Genomic DNA, 19,729 nt, shown 5'->3' with positions numbered 1-19,729 from the left:
CTCTAGTCATTTCTCAGAATCGTCCAGTTCTTCTTTTGAATTCCTCTTACATTTGCATGCTGACTGCTAGATTTTGATATAAATGCTGTTTTACTTTTATCCTTCTTCTGATTGTGTATCTTATCTTAGAACTTTCCTATTTTATCAGTATTTTTATTTTCTTTTATTAGCCTTCCATATGCATGATCCACTAGTTTATCTGGGTAGTTTTTTCTTTAAACCTGTTTTATAGGATGGCTAACAAAACATTTCCCACAATTAGAAGGAACTCACTTCTCTCCTGTGTGAATTCTCTGATGTATAACAAGATGTGTTTTTTGTTTAAACCATTTCCCACATTCAGAACAAGAAAATGTATTTTCCCCTGTGTGAATTCTCCGATGCGAAACAAGAGATGATTTCGCTGTAAACCATTTCCCACATTCTGAACAGGAAAATGGCTTCTCCCCTGTGTGAATTCTCTGATGTCTAACAAGATATGATTGCACTGTAAAACATTTCCCACATTCGGAACACAAAAATGGCTTCTCCCCTGTGTGAATTCTCTGATGTCCAACCAAATCTGCTTTCTGGTTAAAACATTTCCCACATTCTGAACAGGAAAATGGCTTCTCCCCTGTATGAATTCTCTGATATTTAACAAGATATGATTGCACTGTAAAACATTTCCCACATTCTGAACAGGAAAATGGCTTCTCCCCTGTGTGAATTCTCTGATGTCCAACAAAATCTGCTTTCTGGTTAAAACATTTCCCACATTCTGAACAAGTAAAGAGCTTCTCCCCTGTGTGAATTCTCTGATGTTTAAGAAGAGATGATCGCACTATATAACATTTCCCACATTCTGAACAGGAAAATGGCTTCTCCCCTGTGTGAATTTTCTGATGACTAACAAGATATGATTGCACTGTAAAACATTTCCCACATTCTGAACAGATAAATGGCTTCTCTCCCATGTGAATTCTCTGATGTTTTACAAGACTTTTTTTCTCTGTAAAACATTTCCCACATTCAGAACAAGAAAATGTATTTTCCCCTGTGTGAATTCTCCGATGCGAAACAAGAGATGATTTCGCTGTAAAACATTTCCCACAATCAGAACAAGTAAAGGGCTTCTCTCCTGTGTGAATTCTCTGATGTCTAACAAGATATTCTTTCCGGGTTAAACATTTCCCACATTCTGAACATGAATACGGCTTCTTCCTTTTGTGAGCTACTTGACGTTTTCCCCTTCTATGACTTTTCTTCTGTTTATCAGTCAGTGATGAATCAGAAGATGGGACCTGTGTAATAAAATCAGATGATTGATCTTTGCTGTGAAGGGCTGAGGGGATATCTGGGATAATGGCTGCTTCTTCATATGCTTCTTGTGTGATACCACTATCTTCTGCTTTACAATTTGCAGATCTCAGACGTCTCTCTGAGCTCCCGATTCCGTCATCTGCCAAGAATAAAACGCATTTTACTATTTTTTGAATAATCTGAATCTTAAAAAATATATATTGGTATTTTATAACATTACATATTTCCAAACAAATTACAAGCCATGTAGCAAAATGTAATTAGTAACCAAGAACAGATCACAATCAGTAGCTGCTGATGTTAGGCCACCAGCAGTGGTGTGGCTCCAATGTAGGCAGACCACTTGACTGCTATGGCACTCAAGGCCAAATGGACAGCCTACCTGTTCCATGGCTGACTCGTCAGGCCCTCTTTAAAAGTCTGTACAAGATACACAAGTCTCTTTGTCCCTAGTAGTCCGGCCCATCTGGATGCTGCTCTTCTCGGTGCAAAGGCTAACTCTAACCTCTATCTGCTAGTACTTTACAGAGAGTAGGATAGAGGGAAGGAATCAGCTTCTGCACAGAGAAAAAACATAATTTGGACCAGGAAGGCTATGAGTGACAAAGAGACTTGTTGGGCTTGTGAAGACTTTCGGTGGTGGGGCATACACAGAGTGGGCACTATAAGTTTCAGGGGTTGGAGTAAACACTGTATGCTTTAAAGGCCATAGAGTAGGCACTGTAAGTTTAATAGGCCTCATAGGGGGAAATGTTACTTTATAGGGCCACACAGGATATTGAGCTTCTTTCAAGATAGGAATGTAGAAAGAGACAAGTGATGAATGGAAGAAGTCATCATTGCGGTCTGAACCCAGATGAAGATGGGGAGCACCAATCAGAGAATATGCCACCTCTGATCATTCAGTGATAGTGATTACAGTGCAGAGCTGGTATAGGAACATAATATGGTGACTGCATTACTTCAGATATACTGGAGCTGAGCCAATGTATTTAAGAATGTTATAGATATGATGTCACTAATATTTTTTTTCCTAGAAATTTTATTGAACAAGAAAGGATTGTTACAGTTAAAAAATAACGATGCATGAAGTCTCATCAAAGATAATTGTAGCTGATAAACAACTATACATCTAAGAACTCAATTTCTTCTTCATTTTTAAATAGATAAAAAAACAATAAACATACCAGGATAACAGGTGGCTTACAAATATGGACGCCCTCCAGTAAGGTTCTATCTAAACACTCAATGAGCGTATGTAATGTTAACACAAAGTAGAAGAATAGAGTTATGACTTTAGCCACTACCCCCAATTTACAGTATATTTTGCTTCGTTCCCACGCATCCTTGCTAATGAACCCTCCAACCTGCATAGGTAACAAAGTATGTAAGGCCGAAAAAAGACCTATGCCCATCCAGTTCAGCCTATTAACCCCCAATGTTGATCCAGAGGAAGGAAAAAAAAAACACAATGAGGTAAAGGTCAATTTTCCCCATTTAAGGTAAAAAAATTCCTTCCTGACTCCAATCTAGCAATCTGAACAATCCCTGGACCACCGACGCTTCTGAAGTTAATAGTCATTATAATATATAATATTTTATCGCTCAAGAAAGGCATCCAGGCCCCTCTTGAATTCTTTTATCAAATTTCTTATCACCACGCCCTCAGGCAGAGAGTTTTATAGTCTGACCGCTCCTAAAGCAAAGAAGCCCCTTCTATGTTGGCTTAGAAACCTTCTTTCCTCTAGACCAGTGTTTCTCAACTCCAGTCCTCAGGGGCCCCCAACAGGTCATGTTTTCAGGATTTCCTTAGTATTGCACAGGTGATGTGATTATTGTCAGTGCCTCAGACATTACCACAGGTGTTCTTACTATAGGATATCCTGAAAACATGACCTGTTGGTGGTCCCTGAGGACTGGAGTTGAGAAACACTGTGCTAGATGCAGAGGATACTCCCTTATTACTGTCACAGTCCTGGATACAAATAGATGATGGGAGAGATGTCTGTATTATCCCCGATATATTTATACATTGTTATTGGGTCACCCCTCAGCCGTCTTTTTTCTAGTGGTTTCCCATTTAGTGTGTAATGGTGACATGTATTTCCTCTGCTCTTGTGCAGAACTTTACATTCATCAGTGTTAAACCTCTTTGCTTCTTTTCTGCCCAAGCCCCCAGTTTATCGAGCTCCCCTTACAACTGCTCTGCATCCTCTTTTGTTCATTTCTTTACATAGTTTAGTGTCATCTGCAAATATTGATATTTTCCTGCTCAATCCTTCTACCAGGTCATTACCAATATATATTAAAAATAATGGGGCATAAGACCAATCTCTGTGTTACCCCAGCAGTAATGCTGACCCAATCACAGTATGTACCCTTAATTACCCTCTGTTATCAATCACTGACCAGTTACTTACCCACTTACCCATATTCTTGCCCAGACCAAGCATTCTCATTCTATATACCAACCTTTTATGTGGCACAGTAGCAAACGCTTTGGAAAAGTCCAGATACACCAGATCCAGAGACTCTCTCCTGTCCAGTCTAGAACTTAGTAGTCGCTGATCAGGTTGGTTTGACAGGAGCGATCTCTCACAAACCCATGCTGATACAGAGTTATACAGCTATTTTTCTTGAGGTCCTCCAGGATAGCATCTCTTAGAAACCTTTCAGACATTTTACCCAGAAGTAAGAATTACCGGCCTGTAATTTCCAGGCTCACTTTTTGACCCCTTTTTTAATATCGGCATCACATTGGCTATGTGTAAATCCAGTGAAACAGACTCCTCACTATAGAGTCTTTAAATATAAAAAACAAAGGTCTGTGTCTCACATTACGTAATTCCCTTATAAGCCAGGGGTGCATGCTACTCTTAATGTTTTTAAGACTGCTCTGCACGTCTTCCTGGTTTAGACTAGTGACATTTAGTGGAGAGTTTACATAACACTCTGCATCTCATCTAACATTTTGTTTTCTTTTGCAGATACACCTTAGATAAAAACTACTTAATAGATTTGTTTTTTCCTCATCAAAATCTACAAGCTCTCCTACATTTTATTACAGGGACAACACGTTTCGCTTGCAAAAAAGAAGGCTGAGAGGAGACAAATATCTGAAGGGCTGTTACAGTGCAGAGGGATCAGCCCTGTTCTCATCTTCACAAGAAAAGACTAGAAGCAATGGGATGAAACAGAAAGGTAGGAGACACAAATTAGATATTAGAAAAAACATTCTTACAGTGAGGGTGATCAATGAGTGGAACAGGTTACCATGGGAGGTGGCAAGTTCTCTTTCAATGGAAGTGTTCAAACAAAGGTTTGACAAGTAGCTGTCCAGATTTAGTGAATCCTGCACTGAGCAGGGAGTTGGACCAGATGACCCTGAGGGTTGCTTCCAACTCCACCATTATATGATTCTATGAAGGCGGAAGTGACGTTGAATGCGAGCCACGAGTCTGTAGCAAGGAGTGGGGAGAGCAGGACAATGTTGTCTGAGAAGGGGAGCCGTCTGAGGATTCGTCCAGTGGGGAGGAGCAGGTCCCGGAGCTGCAGGAAACCAGAGAGTGAGGTCCCGATGCTGAGTCTGCGCCTGGTGTTTGACGAGATCGGCTGCTGACAAGGGCTGATAAGTATATTCTGTGTGTGTCTCCTAGTCAGTGATTGTCTAGGAGTGTGTGTGTGTGTGTGTGTGTGTGGTTTCAGTGAAGCGAAAGTGTGTGACTAAGTGAGAGAAAAAAAAGCCCTGAGAGGTTGTGGAGACGCGTTTGGATTGGTCAATCTTCCTTTCTTCTGTAGGTAAATTTGTAGATCCCAATATGAATGTCCTCTATGCTTGGCAATGCTGTCAAGTTGTGCTACCTGTGCAATGTATTCGGTCCTTGATCAGCCAATCGAGGGTGCATACTTTGCGCAAGATGCATGCACTTTGCACATTTGGAAGCCCAAATCTTGGATCTAGGTGAGCGACTTGCAACATTTAAACATTCGCTTGGGAAAAGGTGGGGGAGGACGGCAGTTCGAAAGAGCAGGACATGTGGGCAGCTAGCTGGGTGACAGTTAGAAGGGGTAGAGGGAAGAGAACCACGGAGGCCAGTCCTGAACTGGCAGACCCAACAAGTTTACAAAGTTGGCAGATGAGGGGGATGCCATTATAGAGCCAACACAGCTGCAGCACCACATGCCCACTGATTACCAGGAAAATGACTGCTCCAGTAAGAAGGGGACTGGGAGCACAGGGCAGGCTAGACAGTGCATAGTGATGGGGGACTCAATTATAAGGGGGATAAATAGGGCAATCTACCATAAAGACTGGGATCATCAAACAGTGTGTTGTGTTCCTGGTGCTCGAGTTTGAAAAATCATGGATCAGTTGACAGATTACTGGGAGGGGCTGGTGAGGATCCAGCAGTCATGGTGCACATTGGCACCAATTAACAAATTAGAGGTCAATGGAGCACCCTCAAAAACGATTTCAGGGACCTAGGATACGAGTTTAGGGTGAGGACCTCTATGGTAATTTTCTCGGAAATACTACCTGCACTACAAGCCACACTAGAAAATTAGCAGGATCTTAGGGAGGTAAACAACTGGCTCTGGAGTTAGTGTAAAAAGAAGGGGTTTGGTTCTGGAGAGCGGAGCTGACTTTGCTGTCTGCTACAGGCTCTACTGTAGGTATGGGCTGCATCTCAATGGAGAGGGTGCAGCTGGTCTTGAAGGCTGGAGGAGTGTTTAAACTAGGGATTGAGGGGAGGGCACCAAGAGAATTAGGGGGTAGATAGTGTAGACAGCGATCTTGGACCAAGTAATGGGAGTGGGGGGTTGAGCAGGGGTTGGGGTTAGTACAGTTAGAACTGGCAGAATAGCTAATAGGACCAGCGGTAGAACAATGAAAATAAAGAACAACCACCGTATAAATTGTATGGCAACGAATGCAAGAAGTCTGATCAGTAAAGTGGGTGAGCTCAAAGTGAGAATGTCTGAAGAAAATTACAATATAGTGGGAATACCAGAAACATGGCTTGATGATATGGCTTGCAATGGGGCTGTGAATTTACAGGGTTACAATGTCTTCAGAAGAGACCGTGGCAACCAGAAAGAGGGAGGGGTGTGTCTGTATGTTAAATTGTACTTAATGCCAAAGCTACAAGAAGATATACATGTAGGAGATGAACATGTGGAATCTCTGTGGGTAGAAATACAGGGAGCAAAGCAATACAGGGACAAAAAAAACAAAACTTCAGTAAAGCAAAATTTGATCAGCTCAGAATTACTATCAGTAACAGTAATTGGGACAACATCCTCAAAAATAACAGCACAGACGACAAATGGGAGAAGTTTAAAAGGATCCTAATCACCTCATGTGAGCAGTTCATTCCTTTTAATAATAAAAGAACTACAAGTAGAAGGAAACCAATGTGGCTCGACAAGTCTATAAGAAGCGCTAAAATCATATAGGGAAAAAACAAATTATGTAAGGAAAAGATTAAATCTGCCAAGGAGGAAGCAGAGAGATTAGTTGCTAAAGAGAGCAAAAATAACCCTAAACTATTTTTCAATTATATAAACAGTAAGAGGATTTGCACTGGAAGCATTGGCCCCTTAACAAATAATGCAGGAGAAACCGTAGAAGACGATGGGGGGGGGGGGGGGGGGGGGGGGGAGGCAAATCTATTATATAGTTTTTTCTCAAGTGTATTCATGAATGGAAAAGAAATGTCACACGAGATGTAGGGGATTAAAACGAATCCCCTGCTAAGTTTTGCATGCCTAACACAGGAGGATAATCATTAAAACACTCACACTGGGGCTAGGCAACTACCGTGAAGCCTATGCACGCATATATGGGCCTCAACACCACAGTAACAGACCAGACACAACACAGAACTCAGACCCAGATACAGGAGAGGAATACTCGCAAGTCAGGTCATAAAAGAATGACCCTGTATATTGGGTTTAGATGGAGTAACCCAATTTAAACCATATGTCCATGAATTGGACAATGAGTATGGTTCTAATAGTATTGACTCAGTCAATGATAGATGGGTTTTAACCCCTTCATGACGGGGCCCCTTTTTTTCCATTTTCTTTTTTTCCTCCCCCCTTTAAAAAAATCTTAACTCCTTTATTTATCCATCGACGTCGCTGTATGAGGGCTTGTTTTTTGCGGGACGAGTTGCATTTTACAATGGTGCTATTTAAAGTACCATATGATGTACTGAAAAACTTAAAAAAAATTCTAAGTGGAGTAAAATGAAAAAAAAAACGACATTCCGCCATCTTTTAATGCATCTTGTTTCTACGGCGCACAAACTGCAACAAAAACATGATAACTTTATTCTATGGGTCGGTACGATTACTACGATACCAAACTTGTATAGTATTTTTTTTACTACACTACACTTTTTTTTTTTAAAGACATTTAATTTTTTTCAATTATTTTCTGCCGTCATCTTGTGTGCGCATTTTATTTTTCCGTCGACATAGTTCAGCGATGGCTCACTTTTTGCAGAATGTCCTGTATACGAGTCACAATGAGATGATGACAGTCTGAGGATACTGATTTTTGGTATTATAGCAGTGGCAACAAAGGTTCAATCGCCTTGTTATCGACACAAATCAAGGCCCAATACTGCTTCTGTAATGTAGTGTCGGCAACCTGATTTAAAGGTGCCAAGTACTGACAGAAGCAGTGGGTTAGTAGCAGTATAGTAAGCCCAGTACTGATTTAATAATGTGTTAGCAGTACCTGATTTACAGGTACTGAGTACTGGCTGAAGAAATAGCTAGAGGTGTGCTTAAAAGCCAAAGGGCTTTTCTAAGGCTGCTAGGACAATCCCTATGCTAGCCTATTGATACTAATAGTGTCTATTGCTGGCTTCAATCACCACCCTCCTACATCTAGATTGGCCCTTAGAGATCTTGTCAAAAAATGGCAGAGCCTATGGCCTTGATGGTAGGTCAGGGCAGAAAAAAAGATTGTATATCTGGACTTCTCTAAAGCATTTGACATCGTGCCGCATAATAGGCTAATATATAAAATGAGACGGCTCGGTCTGGGCGAAAATGTGTGTATCTGGGTAAAGAACTGGATCAGAGATAGAAAGCAGAGGGTGGTCATAAATGGCTCATACTCTGGACCACCATTGCTAGTGGGGTGCCACAGGGCTCAGTGTTAGGCCCCATTCTGTTCAATATATTTATCAACGACCTGATAGAGGGGCTGCACAGCAAAATATCAATATTTGCAGATGACACAAAATTATACAAGGTAATTAATACAACGGAGGACAATGTGCGGCTACAAACGGACATAGATAATACTGATAAATGTAGGGTTATGTACATGAGCAGAAGAAATGGATGCCACCAATATACACTAAATGGGGTACTGCTAGGGAAAAGTGAGATGGAAAAAGACCTGGTGGCACTAGATGACTGTAGACTTATTTGGCGCAGTCAACGCCAGTCAGCTGCTGCAAAAGCAAATAAAGTCTTGGGGTGCATTAAAAGAGGTATAGGGGCGCGGGATAAGGACTTTACTCTTTCGATATTTAAGGCGTTTGTCTGGCCCCACATGCACACCTAGTGGGAATGGGGCTGCATTTACATATTCCTATGAACTTGGTTAACAGTAAAGTACTGTTTACATAGTGGGTGGTGGGGCCCCTCTCACTGACAGACTGAAGGATTAGTTTACCTACCTTTATATACCTTGTTGACAGTTGGAATGCCTCCAATTAACTATTCCAGACTACCAAACTGTAGATATCAATCTGCTACAAATATGAATTTATATTCTTAGAAAGTCTAAGTGATGGCGGCCCCTTATGTATAGGGGCCTGAACCGACCCGCACAAACACCTCCAGCAGGAATACCACAGAGGTGTATCTTGGCCCAGCCTGGTCACAAGCTCTGATTTATATGTTCTACTTATATCACATCACAAGTTGTTCCTCTCTAGATGTAGTTTATTGGGGTATCTGACTATAGAAGTTTAGGTCGATGGTAGAAAGGCTCACACAAAATCTGCTAACGACCCGTTTCAGAAGGGACAATGAAATTCTCTCCAGGAGACAACTTGTTCCCAATGATGTCCGTCAGCATTGTTCTTCAGAGCCTTCTAACCAATATACAGGATTTATTTATTATTTACCTTAATAAGCAAAACCTGACAAGTCATCCTACTGTTATAATTCTTACAGGTTGGACCTTCGCATCCATTTCAACCAAGCTGGTATTGATATGTACTGCGGCTCATTATGTTATGAATGATTCACATCTCAATTATTATCTCTCAATAAAAAGGGATTGTTCAAAAAAAGACATCAAAGAGATGAAGAAAGATATCAGCATGCAAGACATATAAGATCAAAAGATACAAACAGGATATATAAATAGTGTATCAGCAAGATATAGATGAACATTTAGTCCTGTCTATTACCTGGTGATGGGAGCAGCTGGCGGGTCTCCATCATGGCCTCCTTGTACAGATCCTTGTGTCCTTCTAAATACTCCCACTCCTCCATGGAGAAATAGACAGCGACATCCTGACACCTTATAGGAACCTGACAACACAATATACAGTCATTACCCAGAAGCCTCCAGTGCTGTTACTGTATAATGTCCCAGCATTCCCTGCAGCGTCACCTCTCCAGTCAGCAGCTCAATCATCTTGTTGGTGAGTTCTAGAATCTTCTGTACATTGATGTCCCTATGTCTCAGAAGGTGAGGTGAGGTCCCCGTGGTTGGGCTCAGGGGTCTACTCTGTCCATCGCACACAGGGGCCCGACAGCCATCACTAGATGTCTTCTTCAATACTGTGTAATCCTGTACATAGGGAGATATTAATAAATATCACTACAGACATTTCCAGTCATGTCATCTGTTATTACCATAGATAAGAAGGATGTAATGTGACATCATCAGAATACCTCCCCTCTCCAGTGACATCATCTGTTATTACCATAAATACATTTAATGTAATATGACATCATCAGAATCTCTCACCTCTCCAGTAAGCTCGAAGAGTATCTCCATGGTGAGATTTAACATACATTTCACCATCTTCTTTCTGTCCTTCTCCATCCTGAACGGTGAATCTGGAATATAATGTTACAAAGAAGATATCAGAGGATCCAATTTTGTACGACCTGAATGGAGAGAAGATGAGCCAATATAAAATCCGGATAAGTCTGATGTCAGGAGTTTTGTGATGCCTAATTGATAGATATTGACAGTCAGTCCAAATGTGACCGGGTCAGCAGGGACCCGCCCCCATGACTCTTCTCCACATTCCTTTTCTGGTCTTTGGATAATTGTTCATGTATAAACCCGCAGTGTCCCAGAGAACATACTGTAGATGTCTGTAATGTGGGCGCCGGTCAGGATATTATGCTGCCTGTAGTTCGGGGAGTGTAAGACTCCTCACAGGTTCCCTTTATCACAGAACCAGGATGATGAAGGCTTGTATTATGTGGCAGGTGGCTATTTTTACTGATGTTATTTAATGTGCTGTATAATGAAAAAGGAAACATATATATAAAAAAGTTCCATTGTTTAGCAATGAAAGCATTCTACCATTGTTTTTTTATTACTGTGAGGTGATAATGACGTTTCCTTTATTCTCCATGTCAGACTACAGCGCTTCCAAGTTTATAAAGTTGTGTTGCAGCCGTTCTGAAGTCTTCACCTTGCTTTCAGGCCGGACCAGGGTTTAGCAGTGTCTCTACCTTTCCTGGGGCTGAGGAGGTGGTGTCAGGTGGTGATGCCAGTCCTCACCTGTCTTGGCGAGGCCCTGCCCTGTTTAATCTATGCTAGTATTGACCTCAGTGCTTCCTGGATTGCTGCTGCGGAGCACTGACTGCCACTGAAGCTCCTCTTCATTGCTGCTAAAGCCAAGTACCACTGCGGATTTCCGTTTACTGTTCCCTTTTGTATCAGGGCTCCCTGGTAGGGATTTATTAGTGGCCCAGGTTCGAGTATAGGTCCACACCTGTCGGAAGCGATCGGCCCGCCTAGTAGGCAGCACTTCCTCCTGGGGTAGTAGTTTGCAGGGAAAGGTTTTCCCTTAGTTTTGTATTTACGTGACATCGTCGTGCTCCTTTGTTATTTTCTGCACTGTAGTGCTTATACTTTTGTTTATGTATGCCGCATGTCCGGTAAAGACGCAACAGTTTTGTTTCTGTTTAAAAATCACATTTTTCTTTTTGGGTCTGTGTGACTCCTTGTATTTTGTAGGCCGAGCTGTAGATGTTGGGAGCATTTTAGTGCACATTGGAGTTTTTGATCTTATTTTAATTCCATTTTTCTGACTAGACGAGCTGACCAAAAAACAGCAATTCTGGCAATGAAGATTGGTTTAACTGTTCAAAGTGTAAAATCAGCTTTTTGAATGCACTGATATAAATAATAAAAACTAAATTACTATTATTTGAAAATAAAGAATTGGTATTACAATAATTTTTCAGAAAAGGACACCCCAAAATCACACCATTGGATATATGGATGCATATAGAATCTATCTACATCTGTATATACAATGATTTGATTTTGGGGTGACCCTTTCAGAAAAATATTAAACAATTAAATTCTTTCTTTTTGGACAAAAGTGCATAAATTTAGGATATGGGAATGAGGTTGTAAAATTGTTATAACCCTATTGACTATATCTCCAGCACTAGAAGGCGGACAATAAGCAAGGGAAGAGATGACTCCTCCTACCAGCTATACCCCTCCGGTAGCTACTCAGCTACATCAGTTTGTACACAAGATTTAGGAGAGGAAAAGCCGAAAGACTAACTGAAGTATAACTCAAAACAACATAAAACTCAACAAAGAAGTGAAGGGGGAACCTCAGAACAGAGAAACAAGTGGATCCCTCAAACAATGGGTGGGAGGACCGTCTTGTCCTGATGAAGTACCAGAAAGAGAGATCTCTATGATAACATGGCAAGCTTGGAGATGCAGCGAATAGAGGTGATGGCAACCAGGAAGGCCACCTTCCAAGACAGTAGACAAAGTGAAATGTCACAAATTGGCTGAAAGGGAAACAATTATAATGCGTCTAAGACCAAATTGAGGTCCCAAGGTGCTGATGGGAAATAGTAAGGAGGGGCAGTGTGCGCCGCTCCCTACTGCAGCAGATCCTGTCCGAGTGGCAGGGGTGTGTCGGGCAGTAGGGACACAATCAGCGTACGAAGGATCATTGGGATGCCCTCCATCTTGACTCTCTTAAGGCTATCGGATAAGAGGCGTCAGTAGAAAAGCGTACAGGATAGTGAACTGATTTCATGAGATTGCTAGATTGTCCCCCGCCAATGCTTGCAAATCACAAAGAGCGGGAGCCGACTGTGGAGTCTGGATGCCATCAGACCCACCTCTGGCACACCCCATGTGTCGCAGAGCTCTGCAAAACTTCCCCGTGTAGAGCCCGCTTCTTTTGGGTCTACTGTTTTCCTGCTGAGGAAATCCACCATTCAATTTTGCACTCCCAGAATGTGAATGGCTGAGCTGTCTGGAACTCCTGCGGAGGATTTTGGAAGCCTCCATCATTTCTGCTGTGCTTCTTGTGCTGCCCTGGTAGCTTGTGTACAGGACATCCGTCACATTGTATATCAGGATATGGATAGGATAACTGGCCAAAATCTGGAAGCATTAGGTCAAGGACGGGAGTATGGCTCTGATTTCCAGTATGTTCTTGTGCAGGGACGATTCAGAATTTGGACTATTGTCCCTGAACTGTCAGGCTGCCGTGGACCCCCCCTCCCAATAGGCCTAAGAGACTTGTGTCTGTGGTTATTTCTTTCCAGCGAAGAGGGAGGAGAGACATCCCTGAGAGGTTGGGTGACATCTGCCACCAAAGGAGGGAATGACAGACCGACTGAGGCAGGATCAAGGGCCAATCCAGGAACTTGTGCGATGTGTTCCAGCTGGGTAAGATGGCTTGTTGAAGTGGTTGAGTATGGAAGTGAGCGTACTGGACTGCCTTGAATGCAGCTACCATAAGCCCCAGCACCCGCATGCCCTGGCGGATGAGTAAGTAAAATTTGTCCCTTGAAAGTTGTACCATCTCCTGTGTTCTTGTTTCAAGCACCTTTTTGGCTGTTTATTGTGATATATGTATTACTCACACATGGCTTTGTCTCTAAGATTAAGGGCAACAGGCTTGCCTGAAACATGTAAGACGGCACATGTCTTTTGTTTCTCCATGTCTGTCTGGATCGTTTAATAAAGACTGAAATTTTTTAACCCATTGCTGGACTTTCTCCATTTTCCTGTGAATTAGTTGCGATTTCCAGCCAGTTCTTGCATGGGAGCGGCTGCAGAGGAGCTGGTTTCTGGTTTGCATTTCTCCTGGATAGACCAAAAAAGGTTAGCTGTCGTGATGGGGTCAGATTAGACTTCAGACAATAAATGATCCACCAGAGACGCCTGAGAGTATCCAGCACTATCTTGAGGCTCTCCTCGTTGGCCCTGAGAGATGAAGCCTTAATCAGTATGTTGCCGATCTCCACAATCCAATGGAGATAAAGGAGCATCACAACACCTGATAGAACCTTGGTATACAATCGTGGAGCTGCTGCAAGGCAACAAACTGGAAATTATTCAGCTGAACTACGAACTGAAGAAAACGCTGTTGGGACTTGTGTATTGGGATTTGGAGACAGGCATCTTTGAGGTCTATTGATATATTTTCATCTTGATCCATAGCAGCGATCACCATTTGGATGGAACCTAAATGACAATGACAAACCTTTACACAGCGATCGAGGAGCTTCAGATCTAGCATTGGACGAACCAATCTGTCCTTTTTGGGAACAACAATATTGTTCCCAACTTTGGAGTTCAATCTAGTAAAATATTCGTGAGAGGGAATGGAGATGATGACACCTTGGTTGAGTAAATCCTGAAAGGCTCAAAGGTACAAGGAGAGTTTCATTGGATCAAACTGTGTAAGAAGCAAAAAAGTGCTCTGGGGGTTAAAATAAAAATCTATTGTGTATACCAAAGAGACAATATCACAAACCCAGGAATCTCAGATGTGAGCAAACCACAAGTTACTGAATAGTAGAAGACAACTCCCCATCCTGGATGACTGGGATAGGGAACGCTTTTCTTACTGAGAAGAACTTTGCCAAGGATCAGTTAGTTGCCTGAGGTTGGGGACATCAGAAAGGACATAGTTTGAAGGATAACCATTATTTGCAGTCTTGAGTGGATGACACAACTCTGAAGGCTGTGGGCTGGAGCAATGGAAGGAATTACAAAGGTTTCTACTTCTGGGCAGTGCATTGATGAGTGAACCTGTATTGTGGAAGATGAGAACTTTTCCCAACTGTTGCCTTGGAAATGATATTGTCTAAACGACTGCCAAACATGTGATTTCCTGTAAAGAAAAGGCCAGTGAAAAACTTTCTGAAGGGAGGATCTGCGGACCAATCCTTTAGCCACAATGTGCAGCATATAGCCTGGTATCATCCAGGAAGGACTAGCAGAGGAATTTAATTGCCTGGGAGAGCTGAAAAGACAGCTACGCTAACTATTTCTGTGGGGCAACAGAGAAGATGCCTTGGTGTAAGCGGTTTGCCCATTCAGAAATGCCCCTACTAACCCAAGAAGAAGCAAGGAGGGTGTCAAAGGGTAAACTCAGTTGTCTTGAAAGATGACTTAACAAAGCATTCCATCTATTGTGCTCTAGGAGAGGGTCTACCATGGCAGAAACATTTGAAGACTGTTCCTCATTGAAGGAACAGTCAGAATCTGATATTTCGTCCTCAGAGCCTGAGCTATTCCTACAGGGGAATGCAGAGTGAAATACTGCATGTGGGGGCGAGGCGGAGGTGACTATGTATAATTTTGAGATGTTGAGGACCTTTTCATTTTGAGACCCTGTTACATGTGTGATCCAGTAGGAATAATTCCTCAGCATTGACATACCAAAAATATCTCAGATTCGCAATTTAAAATCATCCACTTTGTCTGTCTGCCCTTTGGTAATTCCTCTGCTCCTAGATTTTATTCCACGGTAATGATTGAGCTGATTGGCTTTCTCAGGGGTGAAGGAATTAACATAATTCCTTATCTGGATGATCTCCTAATTCTTTCGGACAGCTTGGACTCCATGAAGAGTTACCTGGGGCAAACAGTTACATTACTATCCGAGTTGGGTTATCTTATCAGCTTTGAGAAATCCAGCCTAAATCCGGGCTCTCGAAAGATTTTTCTTGGGGTTCTCCTCAACTCCTCAAAAGGTTATTCCTTCTTTCCTCAAACAAAACGAGAAAATGTTATCCTTTCCATTAGGAGATTTTAGAGTAGAGACTTCACCTCTATAAGAGAAGTCATAAGGGTACTCGGTCACATGACCACCTGCATACTGATGGTCCCTTGGGTGCAATTCCACTCTAGGCCCCTCCAGCAGGAAATCCTGTCCATATGGGATAAAAGACAATCATCAGACAAAAAGTTTAAATTGTCCACTTAATTGAATAAATCCCCAGAGTGTTGGCTGTTGCCCCATAACCATAAAAAAGGGGCTCCAGTGGTTCCATGATTATTCCCTGCGGATTTTACACCGGTTGCCAGGAAACCTGAGAGCGACAATTCGGACGTCATTTTTAAACTACGCAGTACATATGCAGGAAATACGTGAGCGAAAACCTGCATAGATGTTAAAGACGCAGCAAATACGCAGATCCACACAAAAACCGGGCGTGAGCTTGAGGCGACGTTCACACAGGCAACAAGATCGCGTGATTTTGCTGCGATGCGATGGCGCAGGGTAACGCACGTATGTGAAGCCCTGCTTTCCAATTGGCTCCTTCACATTAGCGCTGTTTTCTCTCATGCTGTTATGCGAGGACAAAAAAAGAAAAAATGGCTACTCTATATTGCCGGGATTTGTGATTTTCTTTTGGCAGCCCGTGTTTCCCTATGGAGCCTTCGTTCTTTGTCACGTAGGAAGAAATCATGGTTTTTGTGCGATGCGACTTGAGCCCTTCACCGAAACTAAGCCTTAGCTTTACTCCAGGAAGAAAAAAGGGAATACTTACCCAAAATGCTCAGTCGAGGATTGCAGGAGGCCCAGCGGAGCTCCGGAGAGCAGCGGGAGGGCCGGACCGAGCATTTAGGTAAGTATTCCCTTTAGTTTTGGGGGTAAAGCTAGGGCTTGGCTTCGGGGCGGAGCTTAACCTTCTCGCGCCAAAATCTTTATTGTGGGCAGCAACAATGCAATGCTGGATTTTTCACATGAAAACGCATCTCTGTAGCTACAAAACCGTGGGAACAAGGCGGCCATCTTGTGTCACCTGTGTGAAAGAGGCCTAAAGGTACGGGACATACAGATCTGTGTAGTGTGTGCTGTATTCCACAAGATGGCGCAAGATGAACGCAGCTACTGAAATAGAACAGAAGTGGAGAAAAGCCACTGCTCACCTCACAGCCAGGACGTCTCATCTCAGACGGGTAGTGAAGGGTTAATAATACCAGCATGAGGGGCACACATACCTCCAACCGCAGAGCCAGACCGCAAGACTGTGCTTACAGGACCTGTGATGATGTCACCGTCATGTGATCAGTCATGTGTAGGAGGAGTCAGGGATCACATGACCAGGGGATGATCTACAGATGAGCATAAGGCCGGGCTCACAGGGTGCTTTACAAGGTACATCACAGCAATTCACATACATTGATGAGAGAGAGAGAGACAGTTACCTCAGAGATTACCTGAAAGAGACAGTTACCTCAGAGATTACCTGAGAGAGAGACAGTTACCTCACAGATAACCTAAGAGAGACAGTTACCTCAGAGATTACCTGGGAGAGAGAGACAGTTACCTCATAGATTACCAGAGAGAGACAGTTACCTCAGAGATTACAACAGAGACAATTACCTCAGAAATGACCTGAGAGAGACAGTTACCTCAGAGACTACCTGAAAGAGACAGTTACCTCAGAGATAACCTGAGAGAGACAGTTACCTCAGAGATTACCTGAGAGAGACAGTTACCTCAGAGATTACCTGAGAGAGAGACAGTTACCTCAGAGATTACCTGAGAGAGACAGTTACCTCATAGATTACCAGAGAGAGAGAAAGTTACCTCATAGATTACCAGAGAGAGAGAGAGACAGTTACCTCAGAGATTACCGGAGAGAGAGACAGTTACCTCAGAGATTACCGGAGAGAGAGACAGTTACCTCAGAGATTACCAGAGAGAGAGAGAGAGACAGTTACCTCAGAGATTACCGGAGAGAGAGACAGTTACCTCAGAGATTACCTGAGAGAGACAGTTACCTTAGAGATTACCTGAGAGAGAGACTGTTACCTCAGAGATTACCTGAGAGAGACAGTTACCTCAGAGATTACCTGAGAGAGACAGTTACCTCAGAGATTACCAGAGAGAGACAGTTACCTCAGAGATTACCTGAGAGAGACAGTTACCTCATAGATTACCAGAGAGAGAGAAAATTATCTCATAGATTACCAGAGAAAGAGAGAGACAGTTACCTCAGAGATTACCGGAGAGAGAGACAGTTACCTCAGAGATAACCAGAGAGAGACAGTTACCTAAGAGATTACCTGAGAGTGACAGTTACCTCAGAGATTACCTGAGAGAAACAGTTACCTCAGAGATTACCTGAGAGAGACACAGTTACCTCAGAGATTACCTGAGAGAGACATAGTTACCTCAGAGATTACCTGAGAGAGACATAGTTACCTCAGAGATTACCTGAGAGAGACATAGTTACCTCAGAGATTACCTGAGAGACACAGTTACCTCAGAGATTACCTGAGAGAGACAGTTACCTCAGAGATTACCTGAGAGAGACATAGTTACCTCAGAGATTACCTGATAGAGACCGTTACCTCAGAGATTACCAGAGAGAGAGAGAGAGACAGTTACCTCAGAGATTACCTGGGAAAGAGACAGTTACCTCAAACATTACCTGGGAGAGAGACAGTTACCTCAGAGATTACCAGAGAGAGAGAGACAGTTACCACAGAGATAACCAGAGAGAGAGAGAGAGACAGTTACCTCAGAGATAACCAGAGAGAGAGACACAGTTACCTCAGAGATTACCAGAGAGAGAGAGAGAGAGACACAGTTACCTCAGAGATTACCAGAGAGAGACAGCGTTACCTCAGAGATTACCGGAGAGAGAGAGACAGTTTCCTCAGAGATTACCTGATAGAGACAGTTACCTCAGAGATTACCAGAGAGAGAGACAGTTACCTCAGAGATTACCAGAGAGAGACAGTTACCTCAGAGATTACCAGAGAGAGAGAGACAGTTACCTCAGAGATTACCAGAGAGAGAGACCGTTACCTTAGAAATTACCAGAGTGACAGTTACCTCAGAGGTTACCAGAGAGACAGTTACCTCAGAGATTACCAGAGAGAGAGACAGTTACTTTAGAGATTAGCATAAAGAGAGAGAGACAGTTACCTCAGAGAATACCAGAGGGAGAGAGAGACAGTTACCTCAAGATTAGCAGAAAGAGAGAGAGACAGTTACCTCAGAGATGACCAGAGAGAGTGACAGTTACCTCAGAGATGACCAGAGAGAGTGACAGTTACCTCAGAGATTACCAGAGAGAGAGACAGTTACCTCAGAGATTACCAGAGAGAAAGACAGTTACCTCAGAGATTACCAGAGAGCGAGAGACCGTTACCTCATAGATTACCAGAGAGAGAGACAGTTACCTCAAAGATTATCTTGACTTTTTTGGGGTCGGCACTACATCACCATAACATCACAGCAGAGAGCAGAACAGCCGCTCACCATCACCCCATTATATGGTATCCAAGAAAACCCCTTGTAGAGCAGCACACAGCGATTTAAGAGAACGTTCAGCTCCATCAGGTGTCTCCTTTATTGGTTCTCCATTTGTAAACTAGTGCAAAACACGACGACGTTTCCGCCCCAACTGGGCCTTTGTCAAGCATAAAATCAAGTTAAGCAGTGCTAAAATATATCCTCTATAGCGCACCAATCAGAATAGCTGACAGATATCCCTCCTCCCTATTCTACTCAGAAGATATTGGACACATCTGGTCACGAGCTCCATAAGGTCCAAATATGGTCATAGGTGAAATGAATGGGCAAGCAAATGAGGGTGTGGACTACACATCTACGCAGACCGCGTCTACCTCCCACATCTCACGTCATCAGATAGCGCCTCCACGTGTGTCTGACCCGTCAGGAGCAGCTGAAGTCCCATACGGGAACACCGGAGCTTTAGACCATCGCGTCATAAGTCACATGACCCGGAGTCACACCACCCACCTAGGTCGTCCATCGTGTCCCATTACCACAGTGGGGCGGCCTATCTGTGGTTATAGCAACAGAGGACACTACCACTTGCATCCACAGCTCTGTTGTAAAAGAACAACCACAGACAGGCAAATCCCCCATCAATCAACCTC

At 43.0% G+C, this 19,729-nt stretch overlaps 2 protein-coding genes across 2 annotated transcripts in view; both read right to left on the bottom strand.

Annotated features, from left to right (window-relative positions):
• The window catches only part of LOC136628709 (zinc finger protein 585A-like), a 77,794-nt gene that overhangs the window by 36,881 nt on the left and 21,184 nt on the right, over positions 1 to 19,729 (bottom strand). Inside the window, exon 3 of the mRNA XM_066604812.1 lies at positions 274 to 1,140. Within this exon, the coding sequence (XP_066460909.1) occupies positions 274 to 1,140 (867 nt within the window). The remainder of the gene's footprint in view (positions 1 to 273; positions 1,141 to 19,729) is intronic.
• On the bottom strand, positions 6,788 to 16,830 carry LOC136627151 (oocyte zinc finger protein XlCOF29-like). The gene is made up of 4 exons (XM_066602087.1): positions 16,739 to 16,830; positions 10,313 to 10,404; positions 9,953 to 10,132; positions 6,788 to 6,793 (listed from the first exon to the last, which is right to left on the bottom strand). Exons 2-4 carry the CDS (start codon positions 10,388 to 10,390, stop codon positions 6,788 to 6,790), a joined length of 264 nt encoding a protein of 87 aa, XP_066458184.1. The 5' UTR covers positions 10,391 to 10,404; positions 16,739 to 16,830.

This window comes from Eleutherodactylus coqui, chromosome 5 (assembly GCF_035609145.1).
Source record: "Eleutherodactylus coqui strain aEleCoq1 chromosome 5, aEleCoq1.hap1, whole genome shotgun sequence".
NCBI lineage: Eukaryota > Metazoa > Chordata > Amphibia > Anura > Eleutherodactylidae > Eleutherodactylus > Eleutherodactylus coqui.
This window is presented reverse-complemented; position numbering and strand designations above follow the sequence as displayed.